Source organism: Dromaius novaehollandiae, chromosome 15 (genome assembly GCF_036370855.1).
Source record: "Dromaius novaehollandiae isolate bDroNov1 chromosome 15, bDroNov1.hap1, whole genome shotgun sequence".
Classification (NCBI taxonomy): domain Eukaryota; kingdom Metazoa; phylum Chordata; class Aves; order Casuariiformes; family Dromaiidae; genus Dromaius; species Dromaius novaehollandiae.
The window spans coordinates 17178123-17197492 of record NC_088112.1 but is presented as its reverse complement, the minus strand read 5'-3'; the positions used below and the strand labels follow the sequence as shown (position 1 = coordinate 17197492).

Genomic DNA, 19370 nt, shown 5'->3' with positions numbered 1-19370 from the left:
GGAAAGGTGGGAGGGTCGCACCAAGCAGCACCCTGCTTGCAAGAGACTTTTGCTGCTGCATGAAAGGTTTAAATTTAGCTTTTATTACAGTGCACATTGTTTTATATATTTATATATAGAGATGTACTTGAAAAATCAAATGTATCCAATAATAAAAAATACAGCACGTTAAAGTAGTATAATGCATTCCAGTGTATAGCTGAAGAGACATCGGGATTTCAGAAAGTTGTTCTGAAATATTACACTATTCCCTACTATTTTGGAACTGGACTACTTTTTCTCTTTTTTTTTTCTTTTTTTTCTCTTTTTTTCCAAAAATGCACACCAATCCATAACTGAAATAGTTATTTAAAAAGATGGATTCTGCACTCGATCTCAAGGCATGAAGACACTGGAGACTTCACCATGAGTTAAGGGGCTGTGTTCAATGCTGGCAGGCACAGTGTGGCTTTTTTTTCTTTTTCTTTTCTTTTTTTTTTTTTTCCCTGCCATACTCATAGCGCCAACCCCCCCGCCCCCCCCCTTTCGGGTTCATTACTCCTCCACCCCCCAGGAGGGTCAGGCTTTCCCCTGGCTTCACCCGTGGTGTGACTGCCTTCACTGCGGCAATGCCCCGCGCAGCAGCCTGCAAAGCAGGGGTCAGGCAACGGGATTAAGCATTACCAGGGCCCCTGCCAGCCCCCAGAGCTGCCCTTTCCTGGGCTCAAGGTGCTTTCAGTCTCCACGCTTGCTAAAATTCCTCCCAACGCCAAACCACCCGGCGTGCCCTGAGCGGCATCCGTCAGTGATGCACCCACGCGGGGATGAGGGAGAGCCTGGGCCTGGCCTAGGGGAGCAAACCCAAACCTTTGCACTGGGTCGTGGGGTTGGTTTGTTTTCTTTTCTTCTGCTCTTCTTCCAGAGGAAGGTCTGGCCGGCCCCAGCAGTTGCAGGCGGTTGCCCCACGCTGGCCTCGCTGCCAGGTTGCTGAGGTTGGTGCAGTGCCTGCGCGTCAGCACGTTTCTCCCACTGTGCCGCACTGGGACCGCGGCCCCCCGGCTCAGCTCGGAGCAGGCGGCGAGGCGCTGCGCTCCTGCGGCCGAGCCCCGGCTGCGGCAGACCCGGGGGAGGACAGCGAGGGAGGGGTGGGAGAAGGACCAGGGAGCTACATGTGTCCACTCTTCGTCACGGCCCTTTCACTCCGCTTTTTTGATAAAAATCTGAAGGGAGAAGGACGTAATCAGACTCAGGCACTTGCAGCACGGCAGCCGTGTGGGGTACAGGCAGGGTTTAACACAAGATGCTGGAGAAAGGCTGATTTAAAGAGCTGTTCCTGCTGTGGGGGCCCTTCCTCCCTCCCGATGGCTTCCTCATCTGAAGGCAACAGGTCGGGCAGGAAGAGCAGAGCCTCAGGCCCTCGCTCCAGAGTAGCTGAAGGCACCCTAGGCCCCGATCGTGCCCTTTTCCTAAGCCAGCAGCCCCGATTACCTCGCTCAGGATGATCCACACCGGGGAGTCCGTCTGGATGGCCAGCCTGATCGCCTCCAGGGGCCCAAACGAGGGGTCGACTTCGCCCTCCGCAACGCCCTTGGAGAAGGAGCCTGGCGAGGGGGGGCAAGGCGGTTAAAGGTGGCCAGGAGCCATTGCGCCTCGGGCAGCTTCACGGTGGATACTGCTGAACTCCCCCCCCGCCCCCCCAAGCAATGAGGTCTTTGTCCCCCAGCTCCAAAGTCCCAGGAAGGATTCCTCCGAGCCCACGACCAGGAATCCAGGCACTGGGCCTCTCCCTGTGCTTGAGAAAGGAGAGGGGCTGCCACTGCCTCACTGACTAACTTCACCTGGACACCAGCTTCCCTTCTCACAAAAACTCTCATCAAAACTCTGGTCGTGTATATGCGTGATTGCTGTAAGCAGAGATGCAGGCTGAATACCAGAAACATGGCATTCAATAAAGTGCAAAATGCTACACTTAGAAAAAGGGGGGGGGGGGGGGGGGGAAACCAGATAAAGAATGGGAACTATTTGGCTGGGGGGGGGGGGGGGGGTCAATGCTGGGACAGGAGACAGTGCACGGAAAGCCAGGACGACTGCAGCACTGTCCTGTATGAGACCAACAGCATTTCAGGATACAAAACACGAGAGGGGTAGGTAAGCCATTACAGGTGGCAATTACTATTTCCATAGTACTAGCACGCTCTCAGTGTGTTGCTATGTCCCATGCTGGGTGTTATTTTGGAAAAAAAACATAGCTGAGAGAAACCAGACAGCATGATGAAGAATGTAAAAAGGCAAAAAGCTATGAATCCCAGGGACTTTTTTTCTTATTTGTCTATTTAAAAAAAAAGCAGTCTTAGCAGGGACACAGGGTCTTTATAATGCATCACTGTAGGATGACAATCGATTGTTCTTGTCCAAGGGCAGGACAAGGAATAAAACAAGCTCAAGTAACAGGAGCAGTATTTTAAGCTGCAAGTGTTATGTACTGAAACAGGCTACAGGGGAAGAGGGCAAAATTCACCCCCCCCGCCCCCGCCGTGGAGGTTTTAGGAATAGGTCAAACAACTGTCTTTTATGGATAATCTGAATATTTGATCCTGCCTCAGAGCAGAGACAGGCAGAAATGTAGGACTGAAAATTAACTGAAGATGACACCTACTCTAAGAAGGGAAGGAAGGCAGTGGGGCCCTATATAGGAGAGGGCAATAATTAAAACCCATGCCAGTCTGATTCCTGGCAAGCAAAAAAAAAAAACAAAAACAAAAACAAAAAAAAACTTTTCATGACTGCACCTCTTTTCCAAGGAAACACAAATAATGGCCTTACTCCTCTGAAGATCAGCATCTGGAGGTGCATTATCCAGACCAGTGCCACGCTCCGCGCTAACCTACCTATCTGTATGTAGCCGTCTGACGTCCTGCGGTATTTGAAGGCTGTGCCTCGTCCCTCCTGCAAGGCTTCCTTATCCGACTGGAGGCTCTGTGGGAAAGAGAGCGGCTTTGCGCAAGGCCAGCACCACGCATGTGGGGACGGGCAGGATGCAAGGCAAACAAGAGCCACCCACAAACTCCCAGCAACTGCAATAACCCCAGAGCAGCCCCCGCGAGCACGCTGAGCCATTCGGAGGAGACTCACAGCAGCCTTTGGCTTCCCACCTCATTCCCCTCATCCCCTCCCCCCCCCCCAATCCTCAATGCTTGATGAAACACGTACATCAAATGGCAAAACCTCCACAGTCGTATTGAAGAGTTTGTCTTCTGGGTGCTCGATGTTCCCGCTGCGGAAGAAGAACCTGTGACACAGACCAAAGCCATTGAAACCCAAGTGCTGGTTGAGAGGGGACAAGGTGTCCTCCACCCTGGGTGAGCCATCAGACAGCTCAGCCTAACAGGCACCTTCACCTTCCCAAAAGCCCACAGGTTTTGGAAGGAGACCTTCTGAGCCAGGTGAGCAAATCATGGATGGCTTGTTTGTAAGCACGGGAAAGCAAAGGGCTCCAGCGCACACGGGAGCAGCACACACAAAGGGCCAAATTGTCCTCCCCTGGCAAAAGCAGCTGCTTCCTGGGGAGCCAAGCAGCAACAGAGACGGGCAAGAAACAGATGGGAGAGTAGGAAGAACAAAAGGAAAGTATCTGCATGCGGGCTCTCCCTGCCTCCCGCCAAGCCCCGGAGACACTGGCCTTTCGATACGGAGCGGTTTGAAGAATCTGAATCTGATGAAGTCTCCTGCAGTGGGAGTGAAGGCCCAGAAGAAGTCCTCTCGCAGGTAAGCCTTCTCCAAGGTGAAGTGCTGGTAGGTTTTCAGGCTGGTGCTCACCTCTGCAGGAGGGTTGACATGCTCTTTCCGCAGTGCCTGCTTTCCAAAGTCTTTGTCCTTAAAGCACACAAAGCAAAAGGGCAGAAAAGGGTCACGAGCTGCTTCCAACTCGTGAGAAACAGGGTTTCCAGCAACAAGGCAGTGCAGATGAAAAGCTCTCACTCTGCACAGCACAGAGGGATGAGGGATGGAAACGATGTGGGGAAGGCACCAGACAGGGCAATTCTGGGCAGCTTTTAGAAGCTGTCCCAGGAGGACAAAACTTCAGAAGAGGCAGCAAAACTCACAGAAGAGCCATCGTTCAGCACTCTGAACCAGCACCAAAAAAGCTGTATTGTGCCAAGCATACCACAACAGCCTGAAACCATGTCCCTGCCCTAGGAGCTTTCAGTTCAATCAAAAAAGCCTTAAACCCAGGGAAAACGCTGCTGGGAAGCTGATTATAGTGTAAAGTGACTGGATTATATGGCCTGAAGGGTCCTGCACTGGGATACACACTGGATTACACCATGTACCCAGCTTCAGTGGGGATCAGTTAGGCAGAACTGAGCACAGCACAGGGATGTATGGCTATGGGTCCATTTGCATAGCTGTGTGAAGCTTAATTTTGTTAATATTATGGGTGTTTAAACACCCACACAATTTAAGCTTGTAAGCAGCAAGCTCCAGTTTGCCGAACAGTAAATCTCAAAGAATAAGGAGGCGAATGGGAACGAAGTCAAACAAACCCAGAAGTTGGCCGGCCAGGGTTTTTCAGCTGGTGCTTCAAAATCATCGCCCCATGTTTCGATGCTCAGGACGAGTGGCCAGGACAGCCAGCGCCCAAGCAAGGCTGCAGCCAGCACCACCTCTCCAAAGCAGGACCAGGGAGGCTGGGCTGGCAAATCTTTCTTGGCCTCTTTAAAACCAGGGCTGGATCCCTCCCCAGCTGAAAGACCTTATTTCCTGACTGGGAACCTATTTCCTTCCAACCCATTTAAAACCTCTGGAGCGGAGGGTCCCTCCTCGGTCCCTTTCCCCAGAAGCCCCCACATCTCCCCACCTCTTGGCAGGGGCACTTGAGCCCAGGCCCTGCCAGGCGAGGGAAAGGCAGAGAGGGCAGTTTATTACACGTCTTAAGATATTTAAGTTTGCAGAAGCTGAGATGATGCCTCAGTTAGAAAAGCAGGTGGAGAAGAGGAGCCACTGTCTCCTCTCCCCGAGGGGCACATGATCCACTACATGTTATTACTGTGCCGACACGCCGCAGCTAAACCCTAGTCCAGCGCAATCCAGCAGAGCCAGAGTCCCACCAGTTGTTGCCACCGATGAGCTCAAGCAAGAGTGGGAATATCCAAGACTAACAACCACAACTACTTTTCCCAAAAGCCGCCAGTTCCCGTGTGCACCGCACGGCGGAGAGGCCATGGGCTGGTTGGCAAAGTGCACCACGCCGCAGTGCCAGGTACCCACTTTCAGCTTCTGTATCTTCCCAGCCAAGGAGGAGTGGGTTCCCACGTGCTGGAAGAGCGAGGGCTTGAACCGGATCCTCAGGTTTGCCTTCTGCCTGTCGCAGTGTTTCTGAAACGAGAAAATCCCATGAGGCCCCACACTTAAACCTTGCAGTGCCTAAGCACCACAAGAGGGACAGACATGGGCAAGATCAAATCTCAGCAGAAAAAGAAGTGATTAAACGGCCCTGACCATCTATATATTATATCTTCAAATTATTTTGGCTTTGATTTGGCAACAGGAGGACTTTTAATAGCGCTTTGGAGAATCTATCCTTGCCTCTCAGCTGGTCACCCGGGGGGGGTTGGTGAGAAGCTGGAGTTCACATTTTGAAGTGCCAGAGTCGTCCTTGCCAGGCATGTCCTAGCATCCTCCTGATAAGCAAATCTCCTCTGGGTGTGCTGAGGTAGAGACAGCCAGAGAATTTAGTTTCTTTTGTCCCTGGCTTATCTGGAAAGGCTTTTTCCTATGACTCAGACCTCGGGATCTCTGGTATCTGAAGTTACAATAAGTTCTGGCATGATTTAGCGTCTAAACCAGCAGTTACAGTCTCTTCTTTGATGGATTGAGTAAAGTTTTCAGTTTCTTGGTCGTTTTTGTTAAGCAAACGTATGGCACGTGGCATTGTCAAAGCTGCTGGGCTGCCCCAAACCCATCCCAACATATGAACCTGGAAATGCAACTCCCATCGGACCAGCCATTATCATGGTGATCTTCCATGGGGTGGAGAGGGAGAGAGAGGGAGAGAAGGACACAGGGGAAAAACACTGAGAAAGAACGTGGAGCAGAGAGGAAGTCAGAGCTAGGGGAACAGCCACAAGGAGTCCTGGGGGGTTTTGTAAAGGTAATTTTTTGGTGCCTTTCCCTGTCTCACATACTGAGAACAGCCTGGCTTGTGGAGCATGGGATTCATCCCAAGCATCCCCCACAGCGGTCTCTAAGTGGCCAAGAAGTAACATTTTAAAATAGCTTGTATTTCTTAGTATGGGGGAGCAGGACAAAAATACAGGGTTAAAAATTGGAGGAAGAGGGTATTTTTCCAAGAAAAGACACCCACACCCCCCTAACACCATCTGTTCTCACAACTTCCCACGGAGGAGCGACCTCTGCGGAGTCCCGCTCCCGGAGCTGTGTCGCCGGCTGCCCGGCACCGGACCAGGTGCAGCGGGTGAAGCGAGGGACACCGAACCCCCACGATGACCTGCCCGCGCTGGCCACCGCCACGGCCTCGCGGCCGGGCACCTCCAGGCATGTTCTCTGCAAGCTGCAGAGGGGATAATCCCCTAATCCAGCTCGTGTTACATTAGAAAATTAAAACTAGCCGTGCTAATGGGAGAGACCCTCGAAGTGACCCCACGGAGCTCGCCCCAGGTCCGGCATCTCCCTTCACGGGGGACAGAAAGCGGAAGGGGGAAAGAGGGAGCTAGAACATTTTTCCCATTTCTCCTTCCCCACTTTGCTACTTCTGTAGAAGAAGCGGTTGCTGAAAGCAACGCTGTCTCACTCGAGCGAGGCGGGGGAATGGCTCAGTTGGTGGTAACAAGGTCATCTTTTCACACAGCTCTACCCCAGGTAAATCTAAAATTAGTTAAAAAAGTAAGAGCAGACTATATCCAGATCAGGCAAAGCACTTACCAAAAGCTCAGGTCAAACAAACTTTCAGTCAAAAAGACAAATCCTCACAGCTACCGATTTCATTCTGCACAGTGGGATTTACAAGTGAAAGTCATGTTTAAAAGGGCACTGCACAGAGTTAATCATGCAAACAGTGGGGAAAGGGAGCCAGAAAGCCACACTAAAAGTAGGCTAATTTTTAAACGGCAACGAATGTAAGAGGTTTGCAGATTCCCCTGGGAAAACCTTGTAGGGAATTGGTCAGGTAGGAGATGATGAGCTAACATGGCTGCACAGCAGGAATTGCATTAAATCAATGTTCAAGGTGAAGATTTTAAAGGGGAGGGGGGCACGGACAGCAGCATCATTCCCAGCTTCATCCCCTCACCCTGCAGCCCAACTTTGCCCCTAGCTGAGGGTCCTGTGGCTGCTGGACAGGCCTGGGGACCCAAGCACAAGGCACAAAGCACCCGCAGGACACCACGGATGTCAATTGAGACTGGTGGCACCGCACGTGTGGGGTTAGAGCTGGTGCCACAGCCTCTGCTGGGGACCAAGCCAAATTAAACCACATCCTTGCCCCAATTCTCCAGAGCCCCGAGGGTGCCCTGCTCACCCTCAACACATAAATACAGTATTTATCCCTAGAATGACCACTTGCTCTGGCATTTGCCACCACAAAATAGTTGTGGCCACCAGGTCCGTCCTACGCTACTCGTTTCGACCACGGCATCTATTCTAGGCCACCAGGACTCAACTGCTCATTCTCTGTCGGGGAGGAGACAGAACACAACCATTATACGAGTAAATACAATATGTTCAGAGAGCAGACAGGAGAAGATCTGGTGGTGAGCTCATCTTACATTTGCTATCACAAACACTCCTCCTCTGCCCTTCCCACTCAGTTTAGTCCCTGATGCTGCTGGTGCATAGCTGACTCAAAACACAAGCTCTGCAGGGCACACAGGGTTTTGTTGCTGTTGTTTGCAAGGCTTCATGCAAACACTGCGCCGCGAACAAGACTGCAGTGCCCCCAAGACCGCATTAGAAAGGATCCCGTTTCACCTCTCCACACCCTACTAGCTAAAGAGAAACTCCAACAAAAAAACTCCAACGTGTTCTGGCTCCGTTTGGGCGCACTGTACGACCGGAAAGGCACGGCAGGCTTGCTCGTGGGTCATCTGAGGTGAGCTCTCTGGGCAGGCTGCACGGACGCTCCAAGCGGGCACGGCCCATGAGTGCAGTGCCAAAGGTTTATTCTGGGGTCAGAGTCAGTGAGCAGGGAACGGCCTCAGGGAGAGAAGCGCGCTGGAATTGAAAGCAACACAGGAGAACGGGGAATGGCTGCTCTTCTCAAGCACTGCAGGAATACCCTACTCGTGCTCAGGTGCAGAAATAATGCCTTTTCTGACGGCTGCAGACCACAGCAGGCTGAACTCCCAGCTATTCTTTTTCACATGATGCACAAGGATTCCCCACAGCCTGTCCATAAAAGCAGCAAAGCTCAGTGCTAAGTCAGTTGGCAGCAGAGCTCACCAAAAAGACCTTCAAGGCCTCTGAAGATGCAGACCAAGTGTACATTTGCACAGGCACATAACGTTTCCTTTCACTGGGGCTTGTTTACTTACTGCGTCTTTCTCAGGGTTGCAGACTTTCACCCAAAGGATGTGATCCAGAAGCCAGTCGATGGGCTTGTCCTTATAGAACATGAGGATGAACTCCACAATCAAGCTGAGATCCAGCGACTTGAACATCTTTCCTACAGGCACAGAAAGGGAGGAGAGAGAGCAGCCTCAGTACGGGACGGATAAGGACCAGAGCTAGGAAGAAGAAGAATTGAAAGCCAAGGCTGGGGAGATTAGGTGTGTCCATCTCTCAACGTAAATGAAATAATACACAGTTCTGCTCTGTGTACCAGCACTGCTGGCACTGCCAGTACAGTTCTGGATTTAATACTCTTTGTACAAAGAACTGGTGTCTTGTGGGTCACAAGGATAATCAAAAGGTCTAAAACTCTAAAACTGAGAGCAATATGTCTGAAAGACATCCAGACAGCTGCAGAACAGACCGTGTCCTGAGAACTAGACTTTTTAAGCTAGTCAAACCAGTATCCAGAATAACAGATCAAGCTGCTACTGCAACCATGTACTGCCGTTTCCAAAATAGTTCTGGGCTGATGTAAACTTCCTTTTGCACGCTGTTAGGCAATTCTAGATCCCATCCAGCCAAAAAAGCTACTGGTCACATCGAAGCTATGAGGCTGCCCAGTGGGCCACCAACCAGGTTTATTTTTATTAAAAGTGAGTATCAGCAGTATCACTTGTGACTGTGAGGATCTTTATTTCTTGTGCATATAAAAGGATCACTGCAAAAATAAGGAGGGATCAAATCCAAATATTTTACCATCTCGGGGGACAACTTGTTGGATCAAGAGTGGAACTGCTTACAAGAACTAGCAAGTGTTTATGCCTGTGCCTGTTGGGACAGGGGTGAAAAGGGGACAGTGTTACCAATAAACCCGAGCTGAGAAAACTCCAGGATCATCCACTCCTCGGAGGGCTGCTGCAGGGCAAAGTTCTTCATTGTACTGAGATAGTTTGGTTTGGCCACAATATCATCCTCCAGCTGCAAGAGGAAAGGACATTCAGTGCCAGTGACACATTCAGGTCCTCTTAATAGAGACCTAGATTATTTTGGAAGATGCACCACGCAGGTTCTTCTTACCCAAGCTAACAGGTAAACGACACCTGGCTTCCTGCCCTCCCTGCATCTCCAAACCTGAGGCAACGTAGGAAGAGATTTTTTCAACCTATTTGGCCACCATGAAATTCAGTAGCCATGTCTACTCAACCACGTTTCACACATGGTAGCGTATGGCAGTACCTATTCCCACCACCTCAAGGGAACGACACCTTCCCCATCACTGCAGTAAGTACCCATTAGCAGAGACTCTGCTGCAGTATTTGCCCAAAAGGCGACACCGCACACCAGCAGCCTCCGGAAGGATTCATCCCTCCGCAGCCACACGCCAGCCAGGGCTTCACGCTAGCACACTTTGTTTCTGCAGGCAGCGAGGGCCAGCAGGGACTTCCTAGGTTAGCAAGTTCAGCCCAACCAGCCAGAGGAAACTGAGTCACCCAGAAGCACGAGAAAAAACTGGAAGATCATACATTGAATCATATGCTTTTTTTTTTTTTCTAAAGTAAAATGTGCACAAAGAGCAGCTAGTCGAAGGGAAGCTGCAGGGCCAGGCACAAAGACAGCTTTGCTGAGACCCGCTCCCACCCCGCCTCGATCGCAGGACCGGCCATGCTCTTCGCCCTCTGCCAGCACATCGGGTACCGGCCACGGTGAACTCGCACGCAAACCCACCTCCCCAGCGCCCCAGCACCAAACCCACCTGCACGTAGTAAATGCCTTTGGACTGGGCGTACATCATCAAGAAGCAGTAGTCCAGGTTCTGCTTAGTCCTCCACCTGCGACAGAGAAACGCGGTGAGAGCGGCGGCCGCTCCTGGGACGCCAGCGCGGCTCGGGCGAGCGAGTTGAGAAGGAAACGCGACGCGGCTCTCGGAGAAGCTGACAGCATACGGTCTCTCCCTTTTGGTTTCTAGCTGATCAGCTCAGAGGTACTGGGAAACACGAGGCCTTGCAAAGGGGACAGCTTGGGGTTGAGGGGCCACCCCAACCTGGTGCTGGGAGCACTGCAGTGCGCAGGCAGGCCTGCAAAGCCGGCAGCAGTGCGCATCCCCCCGCACCGCAGCCTCCCAGCTCTCGCGGAGAGCAAGTTTAAGGGCTTTGTGGAGATGAGCAGAAGAGCTTTCCCTGTCAGCAGCGAGAGGGGGAAACCCTGCAGTTAACTTAATTCAGGGTCTGCATGTTTTTAAGCTCAGAGTCTTACCTGACTCTTTCTTTGGGGTCCCCAAAGGATTCCCGTAGGTGGGAGAAATCAGGGTAGAAATGCGGAGACGGGGAAATTACCTCCAGCAGACCTGAGTGGATTTCCCTTGGGAACCTGCGGAGAAAGGCAGCGGGAAACACGTGCCTCAGAGCCAAGCGAACCCCGGCTCCCGCATGCCGGCCCCACAGCACAGATTTCCTCCCATATGGGGGGAAATACGCTCAGCGCCCCAAATGTCAGCAGGAGGAAACGACTCACCACCGCAAGAGCAGCTCAACTATTTTCCCCGATGCCCTGACTCGGTCCCCGTCCAGCCTCTGCTCTGCCGCACTACGCAGCTGGGAAAGCAGGGGACCGCCACCGCTTTGCTCACTGGGGTTTGCAGAGAAGTGGCACCGTCCTGGCAGTGGCAGAGTCCCAGCACGTGCTTTGAAGCCACACGGACTCCTACGGTCTCGAGCGACTCCCAGGACGGCTGAGCTAAAGGGCAGCGGGAGCAGCACAGCCGAGGTGGAAAAACTGAGCAACCAGCTGGATTCACTTCTGCCCAAACAGCCCATAGATTGTCCTTTGTCATTTACTGCACTTCGAAAAAACACGGGTCAGTTTTAAAGGAAAGCCGTAAGCACCACGTACTTTCTACGGGATTAAATGGACCTGCAGACTGGTACGCTGAAAAAAGCACTTGCTGGCATTACAGGCATTTACAGATTTTCCAAATGCATCAGTAATTAAAAGCCATTTTGCAGAGATTAGGTTATGCATCTCTGATGAGTTATTTAAAACACTGCACTGTGCTGTAGTTAGGACAGCCAGCAGGAATTGCACCTATTTCCTTTAGGCTGATAACATCAGCATATATTTTCCCTGTAATGCAGTTAAGAACCCTTTATAGAGCCAAACTTAAACAAAAAAAAAAAACCTCACTCATATGAAAAATTTGTATGTATGCAAGTGTTGCAAGCAACACCCAGAGATTACTGTAAGTGCAAGAGATAAACGGGAAAAACAGTTATTTTTACTCTGCCCTTTCTGAGAGCATCTGGTATAAGGTTGCTTCCCTTTGTTTGTCCAGAGCAGAGGGAGACAAAGCAGCGAGAAGGACAAAAACTTTTCATTATTTTTTTTTCCCCCTTCCTTCCTCCCTCCTTGGGATGGGTAAAATTTCCAGCTCACATTTTTGAACCTTCCCTGCCCCAGGCAGCAGCGAAACAGAAGCTTCTCACCGAGATGCCAGGAGCTGCGACAAAGCAGCGGCTGCTCCCCCCCGCTGCAGTACGAGCCCGTGTCCCCACTCCACCTCAATTCAATTTGGGAGAAAAATAATTTAAGCCAATTTGGCGGGGGAGGATGGGGCAGTGCGGGGGGGGGCAGCGAGAAATAAAATCATCAAGTCAATTAAAGTTTCAGGCCTTTTGCGGACAGGCACTTTCTTCGGCAGCGCCCGGTAATTTCATCAGGATGCATTAGACAATCGGTCCATTATCCGCCGATAAGAGCGTTTTCCTGCCAGCAGGCAGGAGGAGGGGAAAGCCGCCAGCCCGCGCGCGGCAAGATGGAGGGCTGTGCTCCAGCGCGGCCGCGAGAGCAGCAGTGGCGCGTCCCGCAGCCCCGCGTCCCGGCCCCTTTCCCGTCATTGCCTCGGGGCGGCACGGCGCTGGGGGGGACACGCTGCCCCTGCCCGAGCCACGCTCTGACGGCTGCGGCGATGCTTCGGAAACGGGCGGTCACGGGAGCCGGACCGCGGTCGCGGCCGCCGCCGTCTCCTCCTGCCTCCGCGCCGATGCCTGGACCGGCCTCGCTGTTCATCCTCCGCCACGGGCTTCTGCCTGAGCAGCCACAGGCGAAGCAACCGCGGAGCTGCGAAAGCCACTGAGCCCCTGGGACGTGAGCGGGAGCTACTGTGCGAGAAAAATGCAGCCACCGGCGAGAACAAGGGAAAAACAAACAGGCTGCAGCGGGAAGAAAAATGGCATCTGGGTTTTAGAGCAAAACAAGCCGGTGACGTTGGGCTGTGCTTATCGCCCTGTCCAGTTGCTCTGACTCGGCAGAGCAGGTAGAGGGCTGCACTGAACGCGGAAACAATTGCCAGGATTACTGTAAATCTAAATAATCCATCTTCTCGCAACGCCAGGGGACAGAAAGAGCAGAATGAAATGGCATGACCATGTGCGTTAAATACATGCAAGCACGAAGCAGCCCCCGGGAAGCTGCCCGCAGAGCACAGCGCAGAGCAGGCAGAGACGGGAAGCAGCCGTAAGAAAGCCAGGCCAGAATTTAAGGACAGAAGGAAAAACACAACAAACAGCAAAAACACAAAAGGGAAGCAGGAAAGCAGGTATTATCTCTTTAACAAAGCCATTCCCTGGCCCTGCTACATGCACAGACCATACCAGCGGGGTAATTGGGACGTGCTTACAAGGTTTTGATATTTTCTGCCACTCCAGTTGTGTACTGTGCATCTGTCTGAAAACAGAAGTTAAACAACGTTAGAAGGCTCGGTCTCTGTCTGCCCCAGCTTGTCTCAGAAACCACCTTGCATACGCCCCAGGCACGCTGTCGGCACCGCCGTATCGGCTCCACTTAGCTCCGTGTCTCCTTTCATCCACTTCTCCTGCTCAAACCAACTCCCCATCCTGACAGTTTCCTATGAGCCCCACTCTCTGGCCAGTATTAACCAAAAGCATCACAGATCAAAACACACGTTGGAGAGGTCAAGACACCGTGAATCTTCCCCACGTGCTCTCCTGGCGCTTCTCTCCCTGCCAGTGATGCTCATTTGCCTAAAGCGTTAACTTCTGGGCCTTTTTTCCTTGTATACACACTGGCTTTCGTCCAAAGGAAGACTCTTGGCAGAAAAGGATTTCCACCCCTTCTGTGAAAGAGGGGTCTATTTGTAAGTGTACATTTACATTTCAAGTTCATTTCAACACCCTTCTTCCGAAAACAAGTTTGCCCCTACAACCAACCTGGCAACCTGTCACGGTTCAGCGGCAAAGGTTAGCAATACCACACAGCACTATTTATACGAGGGATAAACACAAACCCAGGGACGGGCACAGGACTGAAAACATTTGCACGGTGCCTGGGACAACAAAATCCAAAAATAAAGGCCAGGAGATCCAGGAGCAAAACCGCACTCGCTGCCCGGCGGCTGCGTTGCTTTGGACGGTTGCATCGATCACGGGGCAGGGAACAGAGCCCGGGCAGGTCTGCGGACGCGGCGCCGGAGAGGTGGGACGAGCCCACGGGGTGCCGGCGGGACGGGCCGTCACGCTGGAGCGGTGACGAGGGAGGGCTTTCTCGAGAGGAAAAAGCTCCCTTTTCCAAACAGAGCTCAGCCACAGATTGATTTTGCACCCTGGTGCTGCCAAGGAAACAGTGACCGGAAAAAACACAGGGAGGGAAGACAGCCCTCGCTCCGGGCAGCAAGCGCGTCCCTCCTCTCCACCCTCCACCGCACTTTCCCCATCCGAGAGAGAACCGGGCTCTCAAAATATTACAGGTGCACATGTAAAGTCCGGTCCTTCAACCACAGGGCATACCATCTTCCCAATTCAACTAGGAAAAAACCCAAATTACTGCAATCCAAACACAGGAGACAGCTTTGGTCAAGCTGCTTTAAGTCTCCCCTGCTTTAACTTAGTGGCTGTGAAAGCGGACAACAAATCTGTGCTGCCTTAGAGGCAAGCAGTGGCCAGGAGGAAACCTCGTCCCAGACACCCACCAGCCCGCCTGGGCTCTCCCGCAGCGCTTCGGGCTGCACCTTTTCCTGCCTAAAGAGCACGTTTTCCCCTCAGATGCCAATATAAACCAGAGACCCAAAAGTCATACGCTGCTCAAATTACTGGTAAACAGGCAGCAAAACCAGACAGTATGTGTGTTCTGCTCCCAGTAACATGCCGCTGAGGTTTATCTTTCTCACTGGATTTCTGGAAATTAAGACAAATGCATTTCAGGCTCAAGAAAATAATCCTGAGGGGAAAGTTATGGAGAAAAATAACTATATAAACCCATAGATAAAAGCAGCTCTTGTGGATTAATGTATCAAGGCTCTTTAGTCCCTGGATTCAGCAACTGATTCTGGGCTCCAGATACTGGCACAAAGCAGCATATTAGTCTCGGCCCCAAATGAGTGAGCTGCTGTGTTTGGAGGGGTTTGGTGCTGTTTTACAGGTGTGGCTGAGAAACAAAGTTATGCAGGAGGAGTTTTAAGAACTCACAGAGACACGGAAATAGGGTCACACCGGCACACTTCGGTCAACAGCCACTTGAGCATCCCGCAAGGGCCAGCACGATTCACACTGAAGGATAAGCACATGGGCCACACTGGCAGCTGCTAACGTGACCCATGGGCCCGCTCCCCTCCCCACCTCTGCGGCCCAACCACAGTTTCATTTTGGGCAGGATGTATCTAATGATCCCGGTCGGACAGCAGCCCAAGGCTGGGCTTCTCTGCTCCGGCAAGCAGTGGACGCGACCTTCAGACGTGCAGGCGTCCTGTTTGGCACCACGTTTGGCAGACAGAGGAATGGGACGGGGGCCAGCAAAACAGGATAAACAGGCAAAGCTCTGCATTACCTCGGCGATGAGGACGACAATGACGGAGTCTTCCTTCTCCTGCTGTGTGAGCTCTGAGATGAGGGAGTTGAGGGTATCTGTAAGGTAGGAATGCACCTCCCGCTTCACGCTGGGGATTCCCATCACGACGGACACTGCTCAGAGCCAAGAAAAGGTTTCAGAGGGGGTGTGCTGAGACAAGACACTTCACTCACTCCCCATGACCACCTTGCAGTTTACCTGCTTGGTGCCATGCTCCGTCATTAAAAACCAAGCATGATCAACATGTTAGTGAGTGCCTGGGCTATACGGGGTTCCCTTACTCCTGTCCCACGTCCCGGTGCCGACCAACAGCATCCCCAACGCACCAGGCATGTCGGGCTTGCTTCATCGGCCTCGCCTGGGACCTGGGCACGTACACGCGGTCGGACACTTCCAGGGCACCCAGGACCTGCTGCTCACACACCGTATGGTCCCCATGGACACCCGCGAGGGCCGTTAGCCAAGGCTCTCCAACATCTGCCTAGCATGAACCACTGAGAGCCCTGCTGAGCCTTGATTTTGGAAATTTGTGGCATGGGAATTTCAAGGCAGAAATGGGCATGACCAGATGATAGTTATGCCTAACTCTAGGCGAGCCCAATCAGGAAAGAAGCTTGTTTTTGTGCTGTTTTATGAAAAACAGAAAGCAATCAGAGACTCTCTCTGTTCTTTCCTGAAGACTGATGCCTAGGGAAATGCCTGAAAACCCTCCCCCTCCTCGGGGCCTTTTCACCCTACGAATGGTAACTTCAAGACCAACTTTGTTCTCCAAATCCCTCCCATGGACAGAAGCACCTCCGTTTAGGAGGGATAAGTCAGCTGTTTGGCTTTGGTTGGGATTTGGGGGTGGGAGGATCTTCTAGTAACCAAAGTCCTACTCCAGATTGGACTTGTCTCCTAAAATGGGTTAAAGTCTCCATGAAATGCACTGCAAACTGTGCTTTATCTGACCACCTTCAAGGTAAAATCTAGAGCACTCTAGAAATGGAAAGCAGCACAAAACACCGGACAGAAGCATCGAGAACATTTCAGTGCTGGTCCAAAGCACACACAGCATGCCCCTGTACGCCGTGACTCGCAGACGTCACATGGCTTATCCACCCCACGTGCCACCACAACAAGGAAGCTTGCATGAAGCATGCGGCCGTTCCCCCGGTCCTGCTCACCGCCACACAGCAGCCAGGCCCGGAGGAAAGGGGAGGGACAGGCACTAAGTGAGAGGAAGAGCACCAGAAGCAGCACTAATTCCCATTTACCTCCAGTGCGCCCCTGTCCTACATGCACGGCTGGCTGCAGACTGTTCTCCTTTGACAGCAAATGTGGCAAATGATGGAAGATGGTGGGAAGGTGCAGCACATTCTTGTTGGTGATATTCCACAGTTTTAACTTGGTTTCGTCTTAAAAAGGAAAAGGGAATCAATATGCAAGGAACGGTATGTAAGAAGAGACTGCAAGGCAAAGGCCTTTCTAGAGCAGTGTGGCCACCCGAGACTATTGCTGGGTTATAAAAAAAATCAGGCCAACCTTCAACATGCTACCACAAATCCAATTAAAGTTCAGCAGGAGCCATGAGGGCCTTGAAGAAGTCCCAAAATATTTGGGAAGGAGGGGGGAGAATGAAGATCAAATGAAGATCAAATCAGATCTTTCTGTAGAGATCCAATTTGCTTCAACTGAGCAACTTAAAAGAAGTGAATAAATAAATAAATAAATAAATAGGCAAAGGGTGCTCAGCCAGTCTAGCTCCTTCCTCCCCCCTCTCCTCAGATATCCATTTTCCATATGGATTCAGTACAGCCATAGGAAACGGCATGTATGACTTGCAAGAAAAAAAAAGCTTGTAAGCGAGCAAGTTAGCAAATATCATCTGCAGAGGCAAATCTCAGTGCTTGATGATGCATATGCACTGCTAGTTACACAGGAGTTTAAGACTTCCCAAGTCTGTTGCATTAAATAATAATTAAAAAACTCAGGCCATCTGAACGCCCTGGTTTGCTTGCATGGCCGCTCTGTCTGCGCCCTACACACACACACCTCTCTACCACCTCATACAGCTTCAAAACAGCCCCAGATCCTCAACGTCTCTGTTATTCACCAGATAAGCTGCTCCAGGTCCGGTTTATATCCCGCAGGGCCTGTTTCTCGGAGATGGCTCTCTTGATCTCCTCCAGGACCAGGTTGAGCTCCTTGGAGCGCTTGAGGCTCTCCTGCTCGGCGGCGTGCAGGCGGTCTCTGAGCGCCAGGAACTCCCGCTGATAGATATCCACGACGTCACCTGCCGACGGAAAAGAGAGGCACGTTTTTTTCTTCCCAGCTCTGAAGGGTCTCAAGGCGTAAAAGGGAGGCTCATCACTCCCACCTTCTCCCGGAAAACCCGTGCAACGCTCACGCACTTAGAGGGTGGCACTGTCCTGTGTCTCTCCAGCTCCAGGAGCTTGGGAGCGTGAGACGCCGACCGCGGGAGCAAACCGCCGGGAGCTCAACTCAGGCGAAGAAGTGTGAGTACTGGTGTTGATGCCTAACCGAGGAACTTTTGCAAGGGTAATAAAGCCTTTTTATTTCAAAGCACCACGGCGTCGGCGTGCCCTTTTTAAGCACTAAAACTGCGGAGAGCCTTCAGCCGTAACTAAGTACACACTAGCTGGGAGCGGATCCGGTTAGTCATTTATGAACTTTCCCGTGCCATTTCTTCCCCCGTTGTTAATGCAACCTGCGTACTCGGGGAAATAAAAGGCCCTTTTATCTCTGGTCACTCATGTGTTTATGACGAGCACGAGGCTGCATCTCACAGGACTACCCTCAAAGCACAGTTATCCTCTGAATTTTAGACCTGTAGCCCAAAGCCGGCCAGGATGTCACCCTCGAACCATCAACAAGCTGGAAATAAGAGGTTAAGGGGGACTCAAGGTTTAGGAGCTTTGGTGCTGCTCCTGCTCCACAAGTGGAACCCACCACTTGGCACGAGAAGATCCACCACCGCGCAGAAGAGGAGCTTCGCCAAAATCATCGTTTGTACCAAGTTTATACCTCGCTGTTGTGGCACTGAGCTAAGCGAGCTCCTCATCGACTTCGGGGGCTCAGCTGGGCTCGGCAGGGCTCTAACAAGACCGAAAATACCATGCTGGAGCCTCCACACACAGGGCTAAATATAAATTAGAGCCACCGAAAAAAGACACACCGACTGCATTAACAATCTCTATTTTTAGGTCCGTAAAGCTAAAAAAAAAAGGGGGGGGGGAGTTTTGGAGATCAAACATACTCATCTCCGAAGTAGGGAGTTTCCAAGACAACAACACTTCCAAGCGCTCTTCAATGCTTTCACCCGGCGGAAGTTTTCCCCACAGGGTCTCCTCCATCCCCCAGGACCTTTTTAAAGATTCGCTGCTTCAAACGCAGCGAAACACTCGTGCGAGGCAGCCTGGCTCCTATTAACCTTCAGCCTTTAGGTATTTTTCCCGAAGCCCCTGGAGCACGGGGAGGGGGCAGAGGAAGCTACACCCAAGCGATTACGCTGCCCATCCGACCAGGCGATGCTCAGAGAAAGTAGGGGAACAGGCATAAACAACCTCGGCCTTTCCTTTTTCCTGCCCGATGCCTCTCGCTTTCCGCTCACAGTGGGAATGGAAATCATTTTAAAAATGCTGGAAAAAGCAGGCTAACACCCAGCTCCACGAGCTGCCACAGGAATTTGCCGGAGGAGGTCAAACTTCCAATGTACTCCAGATGTGCTCCATCTTCACCTATGGTCCCTCTCGCTCAGTCACGAGAATACACCTTTTAACCTCGAAATATTCTAGCTTATAGTTTTTACTACTTATACCTTTTAACGTAACTAAGCTACACCTATCAACAGTGGTAAGAAGCACATCTCTCTCCCGGTTTTTCCGCGGAGCAGTGGAGGGAACAGCACCTGTGTGATGCTCGAGTCACTTGGCTCTCGGCACACCTGGGGGACACCGTGGCGTGAA

General features: G+C 51.8%; 1 protein-coding gene across 1 annotated transcript in view; it reads right to left on the bottom strand.

Moving 5' to 3' along the window:
- Positions 1-62: 62 nt before the first annotated feature.
- MGAT4B (alpha-1,3-mannosyl-glycoprotein 4-beta-N-acetylglucosaminyltransferase B) overlaps positions 63-19370 on the bottom strand; it is a 54111-nt gene continuing 34803 nt past the window's right edge. The window contains exons 2-15 of the mRNA XM_064521059.1: positions 17498-17677; positions 16659-16799; positions 15382-15515; positions 13220-13266; positions 10801-10914; positions 10301-10376; positions 9411-9525; positions 8529-8659; positions 5248-5355; positions 3659-3852; positions 3190-3268; positions 2868-2955; positions 1468-1580; positions 63-1199 (exon numbers count right to left, since the gene is read on the bottom strand). Coding sequence (XP_064377129.1) covers positions 1176-1199; positions 1468-1580; positions 2868-2955; positions 3190-3268; positions 3659-3852; positions 5248-5355; positions 8529-8659; positions 9411-9525; positions 10301-10376; positions 10801-10914; positions 13220-13266; positions 15382-15515; positions 16659-16799; positions 17498-17677 — 1544 coding nt within the window. The 3' untranslated portion in view covers positions 63-1175. The remainder of the gene's footprint in view (positions 1200-1467; positions 1581-2867; positions 2956-3189; positions 3269-3658; positions 3853-5247; positions 5356-8528; positions 8660-9410; positions 9526-10300; positions 10377-10800; positions 10915-13219; positions 13267-15381; positions 15516-16658; positions 16800-17497; positions 17678-19370) is intronic.